The sequence below is a fragment of the Orbicella faveolata genome, unplaced genomic scaffold (assembly GCF_042242905.1).
Source record: "Orbicella faveolata isolate gen_17 unplaced genomic scaffold, um_ofav_v1 contig_3, whole genome shotgun sequence".
NCBI classification, from domain to species: domain Eukaryota; kingdom Metazoa; phylum Cnidaria; class Anthozoa; order Scleractinia; family Merulinidae; genus Orbicella; species Orbicella faveolata.
In genome coordinates, this window is record NW_028301558.1 from 18,394,034 (window position 1) to 18,408,450 (window position 14,417).

Genomic DNA, 14,417 nt, shown 5'->3' on the forward strand with positions numbered 1-14,417 from the left:
ATTTTGGCGAGGTTACATTTCTCACTGATAGTCATGCGCAGTCGGTCAGGTTATGCAATATTGTCCCACTGAATTCTGGGAGAAAACCACGTCCATTTCAAGATGGCGTTCAGTTGCCGGTTACGAGGAATTTCGAAGCGATTACAGGATGTTTTTAAGGTAACAAAAGTTTTCAGTTCGTGAGATGTTTGTTCTATATGTAGAAAATTCTTACAGAGAAAGTCTCAGTGGAAACATAGATGGGGTTGTGGTACAGAACCTACCAACTTCACGCTTTTTCGAGAATCAGAAATGCTGTAATGGCGCAACGATCATACACCGCTAAAACTAACTAAAAGAGCTTGACTTTTCTGAGAGCTAATATTTTTAAAGCTTTGCGAGTTTTTTTTCTGATACATGTACATTTGGTACATAAACGTCGACTCCGTTATCAGTGCTCCGTTGATTTCTTTAAAATATAAGCTTACAGTCCAGTATCAGGATATTTGAGCTTAGCATCACTGTAAATAAGCTTTAGCTTAAATGTTATGTAATGTCCCTTGATGGATGTTTGCAAATATCGTTATGTCGAAGTTTGATTTGTTTTAATATCATTATTTTTGAAGCATTAGAAATGGAAGGTTGGTTAGTAAGAAATGAACTGGCTGGGTGCTTTGTAGCCTGCGAACGCAGACATATTTCCGGCTGTCACTTGTTTCCGCTGAAAATAACATCTGCGAACTCAAGTCAGGAAACGATTTCTGTGTGGTGGGAATTTTAAGCCAATCACAGTTTAGCTCAAGTAGCCCCAGAACTACTGCACGAGGTATTCGCTGCAAGGAGCACTTGAGTTTCATTCTATCATGGAATCTGACTGGCCAAGGAGAAACAAAAGTCATTACGTCGCAGAAATTGTTTGCTGGCTCAGGTTCGCAGTCATTATTTTTGGCAGAGACAAGCGACAGCCGGAAATACATCTGTGTTCGCAGGCTAGGTGCTTTGACATGGTGCAAAAAAAAATTGTTGTCTTTGTTGAAGCATTTAAGCTTATATGAGAGGGATCCACTGTATCTGTATTTGTGTTAGAAAACAGGATGATGGCTGGACGACAAGTAAGGGTAGATCCCTCATCTTAACATCCTCTTTTTCCCTTTAGGCTTTTTCTACAGACATGCTTTGTGCAAGCTATGGCATATGACATCTATCTCATGTTTTGAAAATAAATTTTTACAGTGAGCACAATGCAATCTTCATTGTTTCTAATCACATTTTCTTTGCAATGACTTTAAAAACTAGATGCAATCCAGACTGACAACCACAGCAGCTTTAGAAGAGAGTAAAAGCAACCCAAAAGTAAGTTGTTTTTATCATGTTGTATAAGTAGTACAGTATGTGCAGGTCAGCGTGGGATAGTGTACATGTTTTCAGGAGTACAGTGAGATACTTGATATACATACTCTGATCATTTACTTGTACATGTTCTCAGGGGTGCAGTTTCAATACCTGTACTTGTTCTATTCATAAACTGCATATTTTGTTCTTTTCTAAGATATGGTTTGCATTTGGTGCCCTTGCTGCTGGGGGTCTTGCTACTGGTTACATTCTTCAGCCGAGTGTTGGTGCCGCAGATCTTGAACTTCACCCTCCGCACTTCCCTTGGGATCATAAAGGTCTCCTTAGTTCACTGGATCATGCAAGGTATGCTCATGTATGATGTGGCTCAAAATCAAGTTACAAGTTATTCAGCAATATATTAAATTTGGAAAATAATAACAATTTTTTATTGGTAGGAATCAAAGCCTAGAGGGTTAGAGACTTAAAATCAATCAAAATCACAATTAAGTAACATGTACTGGCTTTATTTTTTTTAATTTTGTGGCAATTTTATTTTATTTAGTCAATAATATATTTAGTGTATATGTACACTGTATACATGTAGGTCTTGATTAATATGTAACATACTACAATATGTTGCAGACAGTTAACTAAGAGTTTATCTTTCTTTGCCAGTATTCGGCGGGGCTATGAAGTTTATAGACAAGTTTGTGCTGCTTGTCATTCAATGGACCAGTTAGCGTATCGTCATCTTGTGGGCGTAGCTTACACTGAGGATGAAATGAAAGCTATTGCCGCAGAGGTATGGAAACAAACTCCTTTCATGACTTGGTCATGCACGCTTAAATTTTGTAGTTTTGTAACATACATGTACATAAACAGAGTTCTCCCGAAAATTTGAAGAAGAGGGAGAATAACGGACAATGCCGATAAAAAGACATGGAGTGGTTTTATCGGAGCCCCATGGAGGGGGGGGGGGGGGAGGGTGACTGCAACCTTTTATTGGGGGTCCGGGAGCCTCCCTGGGAAAATTTTGAAATTGGGGTTCTAAAAAGTGCATTTCAGTGTATGTTAAGCAATCATGGTTTTGTTGCTTTGTTAAAGAAAAGTAATTTCACCGCGAAAAAAGAAGAAATCTTCGCAGTTATTTGTTCTCGAAAATCCTCCATGTGCGAGCCAAGCACTGGGTTGCACGTCGTTGTGTTTAAAGAACTAATTAAATTACATGTTCGTTCACTGGAGATAAAAGAACTAATTTTAATTATATTTTTGAAAGAAAACAACTTATGACCTTCGTTTGTGCCATCTCTATTTTCTTTTCAATTTATCCCTGGTACTGAGCAGCGATTGCTGGGTTTTTCACTTCATTTTCAGAGGAAAAACTGAGCTTCAACTTAACCCCGGTTGTCAAATATTCCAGCGCTGCTGTCACAGCTCAGTGCCCACGTCAGGTTTTTGGCGGCAATTCTCACGGCAGGAACGATTTCAGATTTCTTTTATCTTACAGCTATGAGTTGTATTTTTTAATCGCTACGTATTTGTTGAGAAAATTGAACTGGCTGGCAAAGTTGAAATCTCATGTACATGACATGATTGTATACAATATCAGTCAGTCCATCCATCCATCCGTCGGTCTGTCTGTCCATGACCATTTATCCATCCATCAGCAAATCCCTTTTTCAGGCACTCAGTGGATCAGTTTTTCAGTCCATGCATCATTTGATCAGTTTGTCAGTCAGTTAGTTTTAGTGTTTGTTTTTATGTATGTAGGCTGCACTGAATATTTTATTATCAATTTATTGTTTGTTGTCTATAGGCACAGATTGAAGATGGGCCTGATGATGATGGAAACATGTTCACAAGACCAGGAAAGGTGGGACTGCAAGCAAAATATGATCTCTCCATTTATTTTTACACTTTGTTGTTGGCCATTAGGAGTCTACCAATGGGCATACACTGTTAATTCTTTCAAGAAATCTTCCGCTCAAGTTTAGGTACCATACTACTTTCAAGGTTGTCTTATGTGGCATTCACCTTTCTACATATATGTGAGTGTATTATGCTCTTCATCTCAGGCACAGTAGTGAGACGAATAAGGGGATATTCCTGGTACGTTTCTTCCCGGGAGGTCTTTTTTGTGATCTGTTGGGTCTGTAATTTACGTATACTGAAAGTATATCGCCTTTTGCTTTTCCAGTTGTCAGATGGTTTCCCCAAGCCGTATCCTAATGAACAAGCTGCTAGAGCTGCTAATGTTGGTAAGAAATGTGACATGTAAATGAACACCCTATGTTACATAACCTACATTAGCTGTTTGTCCATTTGGTTTGTAGATTTTGAAGAGAAAGATTAACTGTGAGAAAAGACATGGTTAAACAGCACAGTCTGTGCAACTGAATTCGAGGCAAGATATTCCCATGTGGCCTACACTATGGACACAATCATTGGTCTTAGAAGACACATTACCATTATGCATGTTTTAAATAGTAGTGCTACTGTGACATATACTTGTTATTGCTAATACTTTTGGTTTTCCACTCTTACTTTAGGTGCTTACCCACCAGATCTGAGTCTTATAACATCAGCAAGACATGGAGGAGAGGTACGTGTTCAAGTTATACAAATTATATCATAGACACAGATCTGTACACTTATAATATTGAAGTTACGTACATGTTTTGTTACTGACAACTGGTGCATTTAATTTCTGCCAGGACTATGTGTTTGCCATCCTTACAGGATACATGGATCCTCCTGCTGGAGTAGAGGTTAAGGAAGACTTGTACTTCAATCCGTACTTCCCTGGGCAGTCGATAGCCATGGCACCAGCATTGTACAACGAGATCATTGAATATGAGGATGGTAAGACTGTAGACTTTCACTGTCTGGCTGAAAAAGTGTCAATACTGTCTGAGCCCTGACAACTGAACAGCATTACTGACTTTTCATAGTTTCTCTCTTCAATTCAGTTTCCTTTTGCCTTCCAATCAAATCTGATGTAGTTACATCTTTATGGTATTCAAGTTTCTGTAAAAGCTATTAACAGGCTTGGGTGCAGAGCAGCTCATGATTAATGATTTTTGTCAACCTCAAGTACTAGAAAATTCGAAGGAAAACATGAATTTGTGTAGGCTGGTGACTAAGTGAAGCTATAGTATCAAATTTGGTGCTTCTATCAGGATTTGTGATTCAAAAAACAAATGTCTTGATTCAAGGCGCTCTGAGTAAGTTGCAAACTGAGGCAAGACTGTTGACCTTCTTTGACAAATGCTGTATCTGTGTTTGATTCTAGGTACTCCTGCTACTGTTAGTCAGTTGGCTAAAGATGTGTGCACATTCCTTAAATGGGCTGCAGGTGAGAATATGATGCAAATATCTTTTTATGTAATAATGTCAAACATGGAAAAAAGCATTTGGCCATATTTCCAAACTCAGAGAAGGGAGTTAATACAACAGGTAGCAGAGTATTTTTGATGAACAAGGTGTTTGGAATTGTGGTCAAATACTGTTTTGAGTGTCTCACAGAGGTTATATCAAATCGACTTCAGTTTGTATTGAAATGACTTTGTATCGAAATGACTGTACATGTAAGTTGTAATGGCTTCTTATCAGTGCTTTCTCCCTACAGAACCTGAACACGATGATCGCAAAAGAATGGGAATGAAGGTAAATGTCAGTGTACGTGAATGTAAACAGGCCAAATTAATCTTAACTGTTCACGGTTACTGCTAGTGATTCACAACGTACGTTGTATCCCTTCTCAGGTAAACCAGTACAACTTAAGATTGTTGTTTACTTAAGTGTGGCCCTGCAGGGGGGGGGGGGGGGGGGAGTAGGATGTGGATTGGGAGGGGGGCGCCTTTTGCACCTACATTTAGCAGATGACCAATTTTTTCTTTTTTTCAGCAACGAGTTAGAAGGAGATTGGACTCCCAGTTACAGATGCTTTTTCGAGCCATCCTGACAAAGTATCTGAAATCTTAACTGTGCAGATGTTTTCGTACATGTAACTCGTTGACTGACTCTCCAGTTCTTAACATCGGTCAGATCAAAAGCTTGTTTTCTAAGGGCTAGCGCTCAAAATTCTATGGTAGTTGCTTAAAGTTGCAGCAGCGGTTCATTAATATTTCAAACGTGTTAAACTCCTCACTGTTTCCTGTTTTCTTTCTTCCCAGGCGGTTGTACTTCTCGGATGTTTGAGTTTTGCTGCCTACTACTACAAACGACACAAGTGGTCGGTACTGAAGAGTCGCAAGATCGTGTACCGCCCTTCACCTCACTCCTGAAAAGTTCTTTAATCCGGGAAGATTGAAGTAACTTTTTACACAGATCGTGTCAGCAGTGAATGATAACAAAAACTAACTCACATTTTGAAGTGTCCCATGCTTATTAGTGAATGCAAAAGTTTGGCTTTGCACTCCAAATCGCGTCCCTGTGTTGTTTGTTGAGTTACTGAACAGGGCTTCCTGTAAAGCAGTCTGTTGAGCAGACTGCTATTTTGCAGTTCATGATGATTATTGGTGTTTTGTTTTTTATTTCAAGGACATATCTTTTGTTGAGAAAATGCTGTTAGGTACACGAATTTGTAAAGGGGATTATTACCTTTGCCTTGTAATTTAGTGTGATGTGAATACACACCATGAACTGTTTCTGATGTGGTCCATTGTTGTCTTTCTCCAATGAAACAGTTTGCGATCATAAAACCTCTTGACTCGCCGGTATGGTCTGAGTACCGCTCGCCACTGCCTCTGGAGAAATATCCCGATTGAATTCTCAAGAGGAGGTGGTTAGATGTACACGAGCTACGCCAAACTGCTACATTCAGACAGAATGCTCTTTTCATAATCAAGGACACTTGGTTACTGATCGAGGCTAAAATAGTTTGCCCGTGATGGCTGAACGCTTTTTACGTAGTGCGCTGAGTGGGTTTTCCCGCTTGAAACAGAATATGAAAGAAAGTTCAGAGACACTTGTGACGGAGTTCAGTCGAAATGTGGTTATTTTGTCGATTTACGAATGAAAGTTGGCCTCTATAGGATTGATTTGGTTAATTATTAAAATGATGCAGGAATTTTGATTCAGTCTAACGTTGACAGCCTACAACAAAACCACAGAACTCCACTATCTTAATAGCGAGTTCATTTATCCATCCACGGTACCCAGACACCACAATGCCTGTTCGGTTTGGAATTAGGATCGGGCTGTGGAAACCGGGCGGGTATCGCAGTAAAATTGTACTTTTCCAGCCTGGCCAGTAAATCACGCACTACATCCGGGTGCTGCTTAGATATCTCATCCCTTTCTTCGGGATCATTAGTAACGTTAAAAAGAAAAACACTATTAATTTTGTGTTGGTTACAGGAAGACTGGGTCAATCGGCCCATTTCCGCTGCTGGAACCCAGTCTCCATTTCCTGGGCAACCAAGGAGTAGTTTCCAATCTCCTCTCCTAAGAGCAGCATTACGGCAATGGGAATAGCCGTCTGGCGTTCCCCAGAATTCATCAATAGGGTCGATATTATGTAGGATTTCTTTCCTTAGAGACGGTTTGTTCTCACTGATGCTCGCCCATTGATTAACTCCATCCAGTGGAATCGTCTCAACTGATGCCTCGGCCAAGTGCGCGAGGGTTGGGAACCAGTCTGAAACATGCGTCAGCCTTGTGTGAATTCTTCCAGGTTTTTGAATCAGTTTACTGTTCACGAAGCCTACACTTTTTATACCGCCTTCCCAAAGCGAAGCTTTCCAACCTCGCAGTGGCCAGTTATTACCTCCGACGGTGACCTGTCCACCATTATCACTGCTAAAAATTAACACGGTGTCTTTCCATAAGCCGCGTTTTTTCAGCGCCCGCGTCACGTTGCCAACAGCCTCGTCCATGCACGAAACCATGGCAGCGTAAACGCGCCGATTATGATCTTTTATGCTTTTGTAAGTCTTCAAAAATCGCTTGGGCACCTGAAGAGGTGCATGAGGAGCTTGAAACGACAAAAACAAGAAAAGTGGACTGTTCGGGTCGTGTTCTGTAATTATCCTCTCCGCTTCCTCAGCGAAAAGGATTGTGGTGTAGTCGCCGACTACATCTCGTATAAGCTCTTCATTCCGCCAAAAATCATAACCGTTCAAAAACTTGTAACCTTCTTTAGGAAACCCAAGTCGATTGCGATGGGTGTAATAATCCTGGCCACCTGTTAAAAATCCGTAAAACGAATCAAATCCCCTTCGTGTTGGGACGAATTCTTTTTTATAGAACCCCAGATGCCATTTTCCAATCAAGTGAGTTCTGTAACCACTCTCTTTCAATTTCGCTGCGATTGTCGTTTCGTTACTCGGTAAAGCATTTGCCTGTGAGGGCCAAATGATGCCGTGTTGTAGACCAGTGTGAATATCATAGCGTCCTGTTAAAAGCTGCGCCCTCGTTGGTGTGCAAATTGGCTGAACGTAGTAATTTTCTAGTCGAACTCCCGTGCGAGCTAATTCGTCCAAGACTTTTGTTTCGATTTTCGAGTTATGGTAGCCGATGTCGTTGAAGCCCAAATCGTCTGCTAAGATGAAAATAATATGTGGCTTTTTACCTTGGCCAATGATTGTCAGACCGATTTCAAGCAATACGAAGAGAAGACATTTGATTCCAGTTCTTAATCTCAAGTGTAAGCAGTAGCCCATTCTTTGTAGCGTATTTCTCCACTGTAAAAAGATGTGATCAGTTGTATAGATCTCTTTAGTGGTCTTTACAGTTCGCTAATAAATTAAATAACACGGTGGAGCGATTAACAACAAGAAGAATTCCAATGTTAATCTTGCAATTAGCAAGGAAAACAATGATATTACTGCAGGTCTTCATTGTTTGGTGGCAGGTTTTCCATTGCGATAGATAATAACTTTACCCGAGGGTACCGACTTCCGTTGCATTCCCTACAGCGCTCTTAATTCTTTAGGTCACTTCAACTGAGTCAGTCCGAATTCTCATCGCACCGTGAAACGCAAAACAAGAGAGCATGAAGAGTAGGCGTGAGAGTGAATCCTCCATATAAGCCATATTCACAAGATAATCCTCAAGTTATTTTTAGACATGGTGCCCAGTTCTTCGACGGATGTTAGCACGCGCGTCGCGTGGGTGTTAATAAGGCCTATATGGGGAATCAGCTATCTTGCCATTGATCCTCTCCTGGTGCGACAGGCCTCTATGATCACTCTCATCGCTCAGGGGGTTAGGCGGACTCAAAATCACATACACAGCAGATCAGTTGAGGCGCACACTCCGACACATTCCTTTGCGGGTGTGTTTCATCCGCGCGTCCCAAAATTTTCTCGTTCTAAGCTCAGATATAGACTTCTAACTCGAGTTTTCATTTACTTCTATCAGAAATATGGGTAGAAAAAGTGTTTATAACCGAAAGTTTATGCCATCCACTTTTCATTACTTGGTCAATTTCATGATTTCTTTGAAAATATATTTTGAGAAAGATCTGCGTCAAGTAAAATACCTTAATTGTGCTGTGCTGAGCTGGGCATCATTATTTGAAACATTTTCCAATAGTTATGTGCATTTGGATAGAAACAAGCCAATGTGATGACCAAAAGCACTGTAAGCCGGGAGAATGCTTCTCCATTTGCGTTTAAGCTATTTCTACCCTAGTGTCCTTCGCAATCGCTCGGGAACTTTACGAGACTACGTGACTACCCAAGTTGTAAAGTTTTTTTTTTTTTTGACTGCCTGGCAATGCATAACAGTTCTCAAATCCTTCATAATTAATCGAGTTTTAACAAAGGAAATCATAACCGTGACTGTGTTTGGATATCTGACGGTAATAAGCAGAGATTTTTACGATTTTTTTTTACCAATTTCTCCTTAGTTTTATTTCCGATTGAGAAGAAACAAACCTTGTTTGACCTTATTTCCAAACACCTTGATGCGCGTCGTATTATCAACTCACTTCTCGATGTCCTTCTTTCGTCTTTGATATATTACTTCGTCGCAGCAATCACTGTAAAAGGTAGGTGTAACTTGACACTCTAGTTTATAACTTGTTATGTACAGTATTTTACGTGTTTTATTGCTAAAAACAAAGCATACATTTATATTATACTAAACACATTATGAGAAATAAATACAAAAAATGACAAGGAAAGAGAAAAGAGGTCTAAACATCAATAAAAAATTCGTTATCCATCTGTCATCTTCAGTGCCTGTCTTGCGAAGTCACTTTATTTATAAATATATAAAGCTAAACCTGCAAAGCAAACAAAAGACAATTAGATAAACAACAATACATGCGTCATTCAAAAATGGGAGAAATTTTGTTGTACACGCCGATTTATATGTAAAGGTGTTTTGGGTAGCAAGTACGGAAACTTAGATATAGCAATTTTTCTTGGACAACTCTGTCCAAGGGGGAAAGGTGCAATGAGGTTAACCCTATGTGAAGCACCAACCCGTCAGACAAGGCCAGACCACAACACCGGGAACTTCGTGCCCTTCGCGATACATGTACCTGTGTGGGTTCTTTAACGTCCCCTGCTAACCATGTAACACTGAAGATGCAGGAAATCTAAACTTAATCATTTGAGCTGAAAACTAAGTCTTGTTTTAAAGTTAGCTGCCGAAAAACAACGTAATCTTCCAGAACGATAACGTAAACCGTTATTGATTTTATCAGAGGCAACCACCAACAGCCTAAGTTTTCAAGGCTCGTTGTTCGTAATCCGTCCTAACCTTCCCCGATCCTAACCATCCTTGTTTCGTTTTCGTGTATCACTAGCTATTTGGCACTTGTCCATGATAGAAACCTACTATTTCGGGGTTTATTTCAAAATGAAGGTCGCTTCCCGCATCGCAATAAACGACAAAAAGCTCTTGGTACATGTATAACTGACCTGCTAAGTGCTTGTGGAAGGCTTGCTATAACTGGCCCATAACCTGGAGAGTTATCATACAGCTCAAACAACGGAGCCGCTACTAACTTGTAGTTACGAGGGACAGCGAAGTTGGCTGAAATCAAAACAAGAACATCTATCTTAAAGTTGAACAAAATTTCAAATCCGTGACCGGTGACCTGTTCATGACATGTAGTTTCTATTTTTGGGACAAACTAACTTGATGTTTTTGTTATGGTTTGTGATTTAACACAAGTTGCTAGCGAAACCGAATAAAAAGTATTACTACTATATTCCAGTGTGTGAGACTCAAAGAAAACTTAAGAAGATGCAAAATGAAGTGTTGATGCCTTTTTATGCAATCATGTATAGTAACTAATCTAAAACGGCCTTTGAAATCACTACCTTTCTCTCCAAGTTGAACCAGGAAAAGTTTTCTTTGTTCTTTGGGCTTGGTTATATGAGCAGGAATATATGGATACTGCCACAAAACAAACACACCGCACATAAACATCAATAATTTTCACACATGTACAACATGTACATATGCAATAAGCACAGATTTTATGAACTTAAAACTCAATAATTCTGACTACTCTACAATGGTACGTAAATATATAGTCTTAAGTGTTATCATCAGATCACATAACTTGGTACCCTGCTAGCAGAGCTGCTTCGATCTTTTCCTAAATAAGTCAACTTGGATATTTCAGAAAAAAAAGGAAAAAAAAAAAATGGATTGTAACCCAGACTACACAATTATGTTGCATCAACTTCAAACCAATGAGGAGTGTAATAAGTAAACCATCCCCACAGTAGAACAAGAAATTTTCTACAAAGCAGAATGGCCATGAATTATCACCAAGGCTCTGGTAATCCTTTGAATCAGAATCAGATTCAAATTATACTGAGCAAATCTCAAGTTGGCATGTATGTTGTTTATCACTGGACAAGGAATAATAATTCAACAGAATTAAGCAATACCTGTGGGGCTTCGAAGTTCGGTCTCCACCAGTTCCCTAAGCTGTCCTCTACGACCCAGTCCACCTCAGCTCCCTGCTCAGGACGGCCCAGGATCTGACCATCAATAAATCAGCAAGTTATAATTTTGTTATTTATCTTCATCAACATGTACATGCTTACCAGTAATCACCAGCAAAATTATAAGTCAAACAGTTTTCTACATTATTTTATGCATGCAATACAGGCAAAGAGCAATAACTTCAAGGCTCCTTCGCTGCATAGCGATGATCCAAGATTGCCACAATCTAATATCATAGGTCCGCAATGCATCTAAGGGTTTATGCCTGCAGACCTCTGCAAACAAGTAAACTACGAGTACATGTATTCGTGAAATATATTATTAAACTGTTTACCTCAGTCATAGATCTTTTAAGTCCATCTATTTCATCTTCCCCGGCAACAAGTTCACCACCAGGCCTTGCAAATAAAAGTAAACATTACATGCCCACATAAAAATATTGGTAAACATCAATGATACAGTTAAAGTAATTAAATTCATGTTAACTTCATGGAGCTATTAATTTCCTTCAATAAGCTATATTCAGTAGAAAAGCAACTTACAGCTTAAAAAATGTTGTTCCCAACTGAAGCAGTAAGACATGTGGCAAACCATGTTCATGAACAATCAGCACTCCTTCAACAGTCTTCCTCATGCCAAACTTATCATATTCCTCTCTAAAATGAGCAATAAAACAGCAGAAGGCAAATTCAGTGTAAATATCTTGGAATGTACCAAGGTCACTCTTCTAATGACAACCAATAACAAAGCAGGCCAAAGCACCCCAAATGTGTTTAGAAAATACTGTAGCCCAAAGAAAACTTTAAAACTTTAAAATTTGAGTTTCTACATGTGTAACTCACTAGCAACACAGAACCAGCTGTTGACGTAATGTTGGCACAAGCAAAGAGAATTTAAATGTTGATGACCAAAGTAAACAAGTTGTTTGTTTTTTTTTTGGTTGTGGAATTTTCTAAAAGAAACAGAAAACATGTTCTTTGTGTTGCTATCGAGTTATAGAAACACTCATGGAAGTTTGGCAAAACTTGAACAAGCTGTGGAACTACTCACCTGTTGGCTCGTGTTCCCACAAATTTCTCGTTCTCCCAAATTTCCACTTGTATTTCTATTTAACAATTAGATTATGAGCTTGAGATTTCTATCACATGAGAGCTGACAAGGGTGCAGCCCAAGTCAACTATTATGCATACTGTAGAAATTGAAAGTGAATAATCTTATTGTTTTAGTGTAAATCTGCTAGTTGTTGAAAACTTTATCTAAATCCTCTTCACGGACACCTTGAAAATGCAAAGAAGCAGCAGTCACTTTGCTAACAAGTGTACACTATTATGCTACTAACTATCTCAAACAAAATAGAATGTGAGCAGCATAGCCAATCAGAGAACAGCATTCAAGATAGAACATAGTTAGCAGAGTTATACTACATTTGTAAAACTTGATAGAAACACAGTACATAAATTTTTCCTATTTCTTAAATATTGAAATGTTACTACATATTTCTTACGCAACAAGTGATATAATTATACCACGCTTTTTTTTGTCAATAATTTGACTTTTTCTTATCATCAAAGCTTCTTTGTGTGAGCCTGGTCAACAGGGCTAATGTACTTTCCAAGATGTAGCCCAGCACTATTTCGTTTTTAAAAACCGTAGTGTTTGCATAAGAAAGTGGGATACCAGGTTACCAAGATCTCAGTAACCAGGCAGAATAGCATGTTTTTCTTCCCACATGAACACTCTGGCCTGGTTACTGGGACAAAGTAAATAGCTTCAGTTCTGATGAAGGCAACCATGATGGCATCAGCCAACCTATGCTGGGAATAAACAACAGCTTTTTCGTCTCAGCAACTGTGGTAAAGAAGCCCTAAGTGACTATTATCGCTGCAGCTGAATAGCTACAATGCTTTGTATGTTTTCCATACCTCATTCGAGTAAATCTCGCTTGAACAGAGCTGTAAAAGAAAATGCAGTTAATTGTATAAGCCCATGAATACATTAAATGTATTTCAAAAATGAGGCAAACATCTACTAAATCATCTCAGACAAAAGTGTTGTACATAATGGTTTGTTTTTCTTCCCTTTACCCCAGTCAGAGTCAGGTAAAAACCTTTACTTAATACAATCATGTGCACTGACCTTGATTGATTGATTTCTTTCTTGCGTGGTGTTTCTCAAAAATTGTAAGACAATGAAGAAATATAGCTGGCAGTGGAATATGAGTGAATAGTATGTAGAGTGAAGGGAAGCTGCATTTGACCACACATGGTCCACTCATGTTTTCCATGTCTATGATCACATACAGTGGCTCTTACCTGAAATAACAATCTTTGACTTACCTATCCTTTTCATATAATGCTTCTTTTGTACCAAATGTGTAATTTGTCAAGGGGTACCTTCAATGAATTAAAACAAATCTATTATACACATAAGCTTAATATACATAATATAAAACTTAAGCTTATAACAGGGCTCAAAAAAAGTGTCGTTCGGTCGTCTGGGACAAGTAGATTCTCCTTCTGGGCAAGTAACTTTTTATTCTCACTTGCCCAGTGGGCAAGAGAACAAGCAAGTCTTGTACCAACTAAATCATTAAAAGAGCATTCCCGAAATGGAATAAGTCGACTTATATTTATTATCAGATGACTACTGAAGTTTCACACTGAAAATTAAAAAGTATTTTCCAGCAGGTTTCGAATTCATGAGTGTAATGAGTTAAAACTCTATAGTGTACAGTATCTCAAACACTGAGACGGACGTACTGACGCCGTAATCTGTGTCGTCAGTAATCATTCTAAATGTATGTGATTGTGTTCTACAGTCTGCAATGTAGATCAAGACAGAAATTGCTCTTCAGGATTCTAGTTCAGCTTGATTTAATATTACTTTACGCCTATATTGTTCCCTCTAGTAAGCTAGCTAGAGACCAAAATATCAGTGAAGCTAAAGTTAAATTAAGAACTGAATTACCGAAGCTGATAACGAATGCTGAACACAGTTGCGGAAAGCACACAATCCTAAGGTAAGCAAACGAAGTAATTCCCAATATAAACACTTACAGTCGCACTGTACGATCTACTTGTGCTCCTTGTGGTCCGGTCATGTATTTTCCTGCGTTGCTTGCCGCTCGATTTCTCGGCCAACCTCGTGCGTTCACCCTTTCGTTGACCGCCATCTTGACTCTTGGC

At 39.1% G+C, this 14,417-nt stretch overlaps 2 protein-coding genes and 1 pseudogene across 2 annotated transcripts; 1 reads left to right on the forward strand and 2 right to left on the reverse strand.

Annotated features, from left to right (window-relative positions):
* The first annotated feature begins 50 nt into the window (after positions 1-50).
* LOC110057411 (cytochrome c1, heme protein, mitochondrial-like) lies at positions 51-5,963 on the forward strand. The gene is made up of 11 exons (XM_089297646.1): positions 51-159; positions 1,276-1,332; positions 1,529-1,677; positions 1,990-2,116; positions 3,131-3,187; positions 3,512-3,572; positions 3,864-3,916; positions 4,029-4,176; positions 4,607-4,669; positions 4,943-4,980; positions 5,490-5,963. The coding sequence occupies exons 1-11, from the start codon at positions 103-105 to the stop codon at positions 5,598-5,600; spliced, it is 921 nt and encodes a 306-aa protein (XP_089153772.1). The 5' UTR covers positions 51-102; the 3' UTR covers positions 5,601-5,963.
* Positions 5,838-7,979, reverse strand: LOC110057410 (arylsulfatase I pseudogene; annotated as a pseudogene).
* Positions 7,980-9,341: 1,362 nt separating this feature from the next.
* On the reverse strand, positions 9,342-14,416 carry LOC110057363 (cleavage and polyadenylation specificity factor subunit 5-like). The gene is made up of 9 exons (XM_020763949.2): positions 14,289-14,416; positions 13,569-13,625; positions 13,155-13,184; positions 11,775-11,888; positions 11,567-11,630; positions 11,175-11,267; positions 10,596-10,671; positions 10,191-10,305; positions 9,342-9,547 (listed from the first exon to the last, which is right to left on the reverse strand). The coding sequence occupies exons 1-9, from the start codon at positions 14,402-14,404 to the stop codon at positions 9,526-9,528; spliced, it is 687 nt and encodes a 228-aa protein (XP_020619608.1). The 5' UTR covers positions 14,405-14,416; the 3' UTR covers positions 9,342-9,525.
* Position 14,417: the final 1 nt, after the last annotated feature.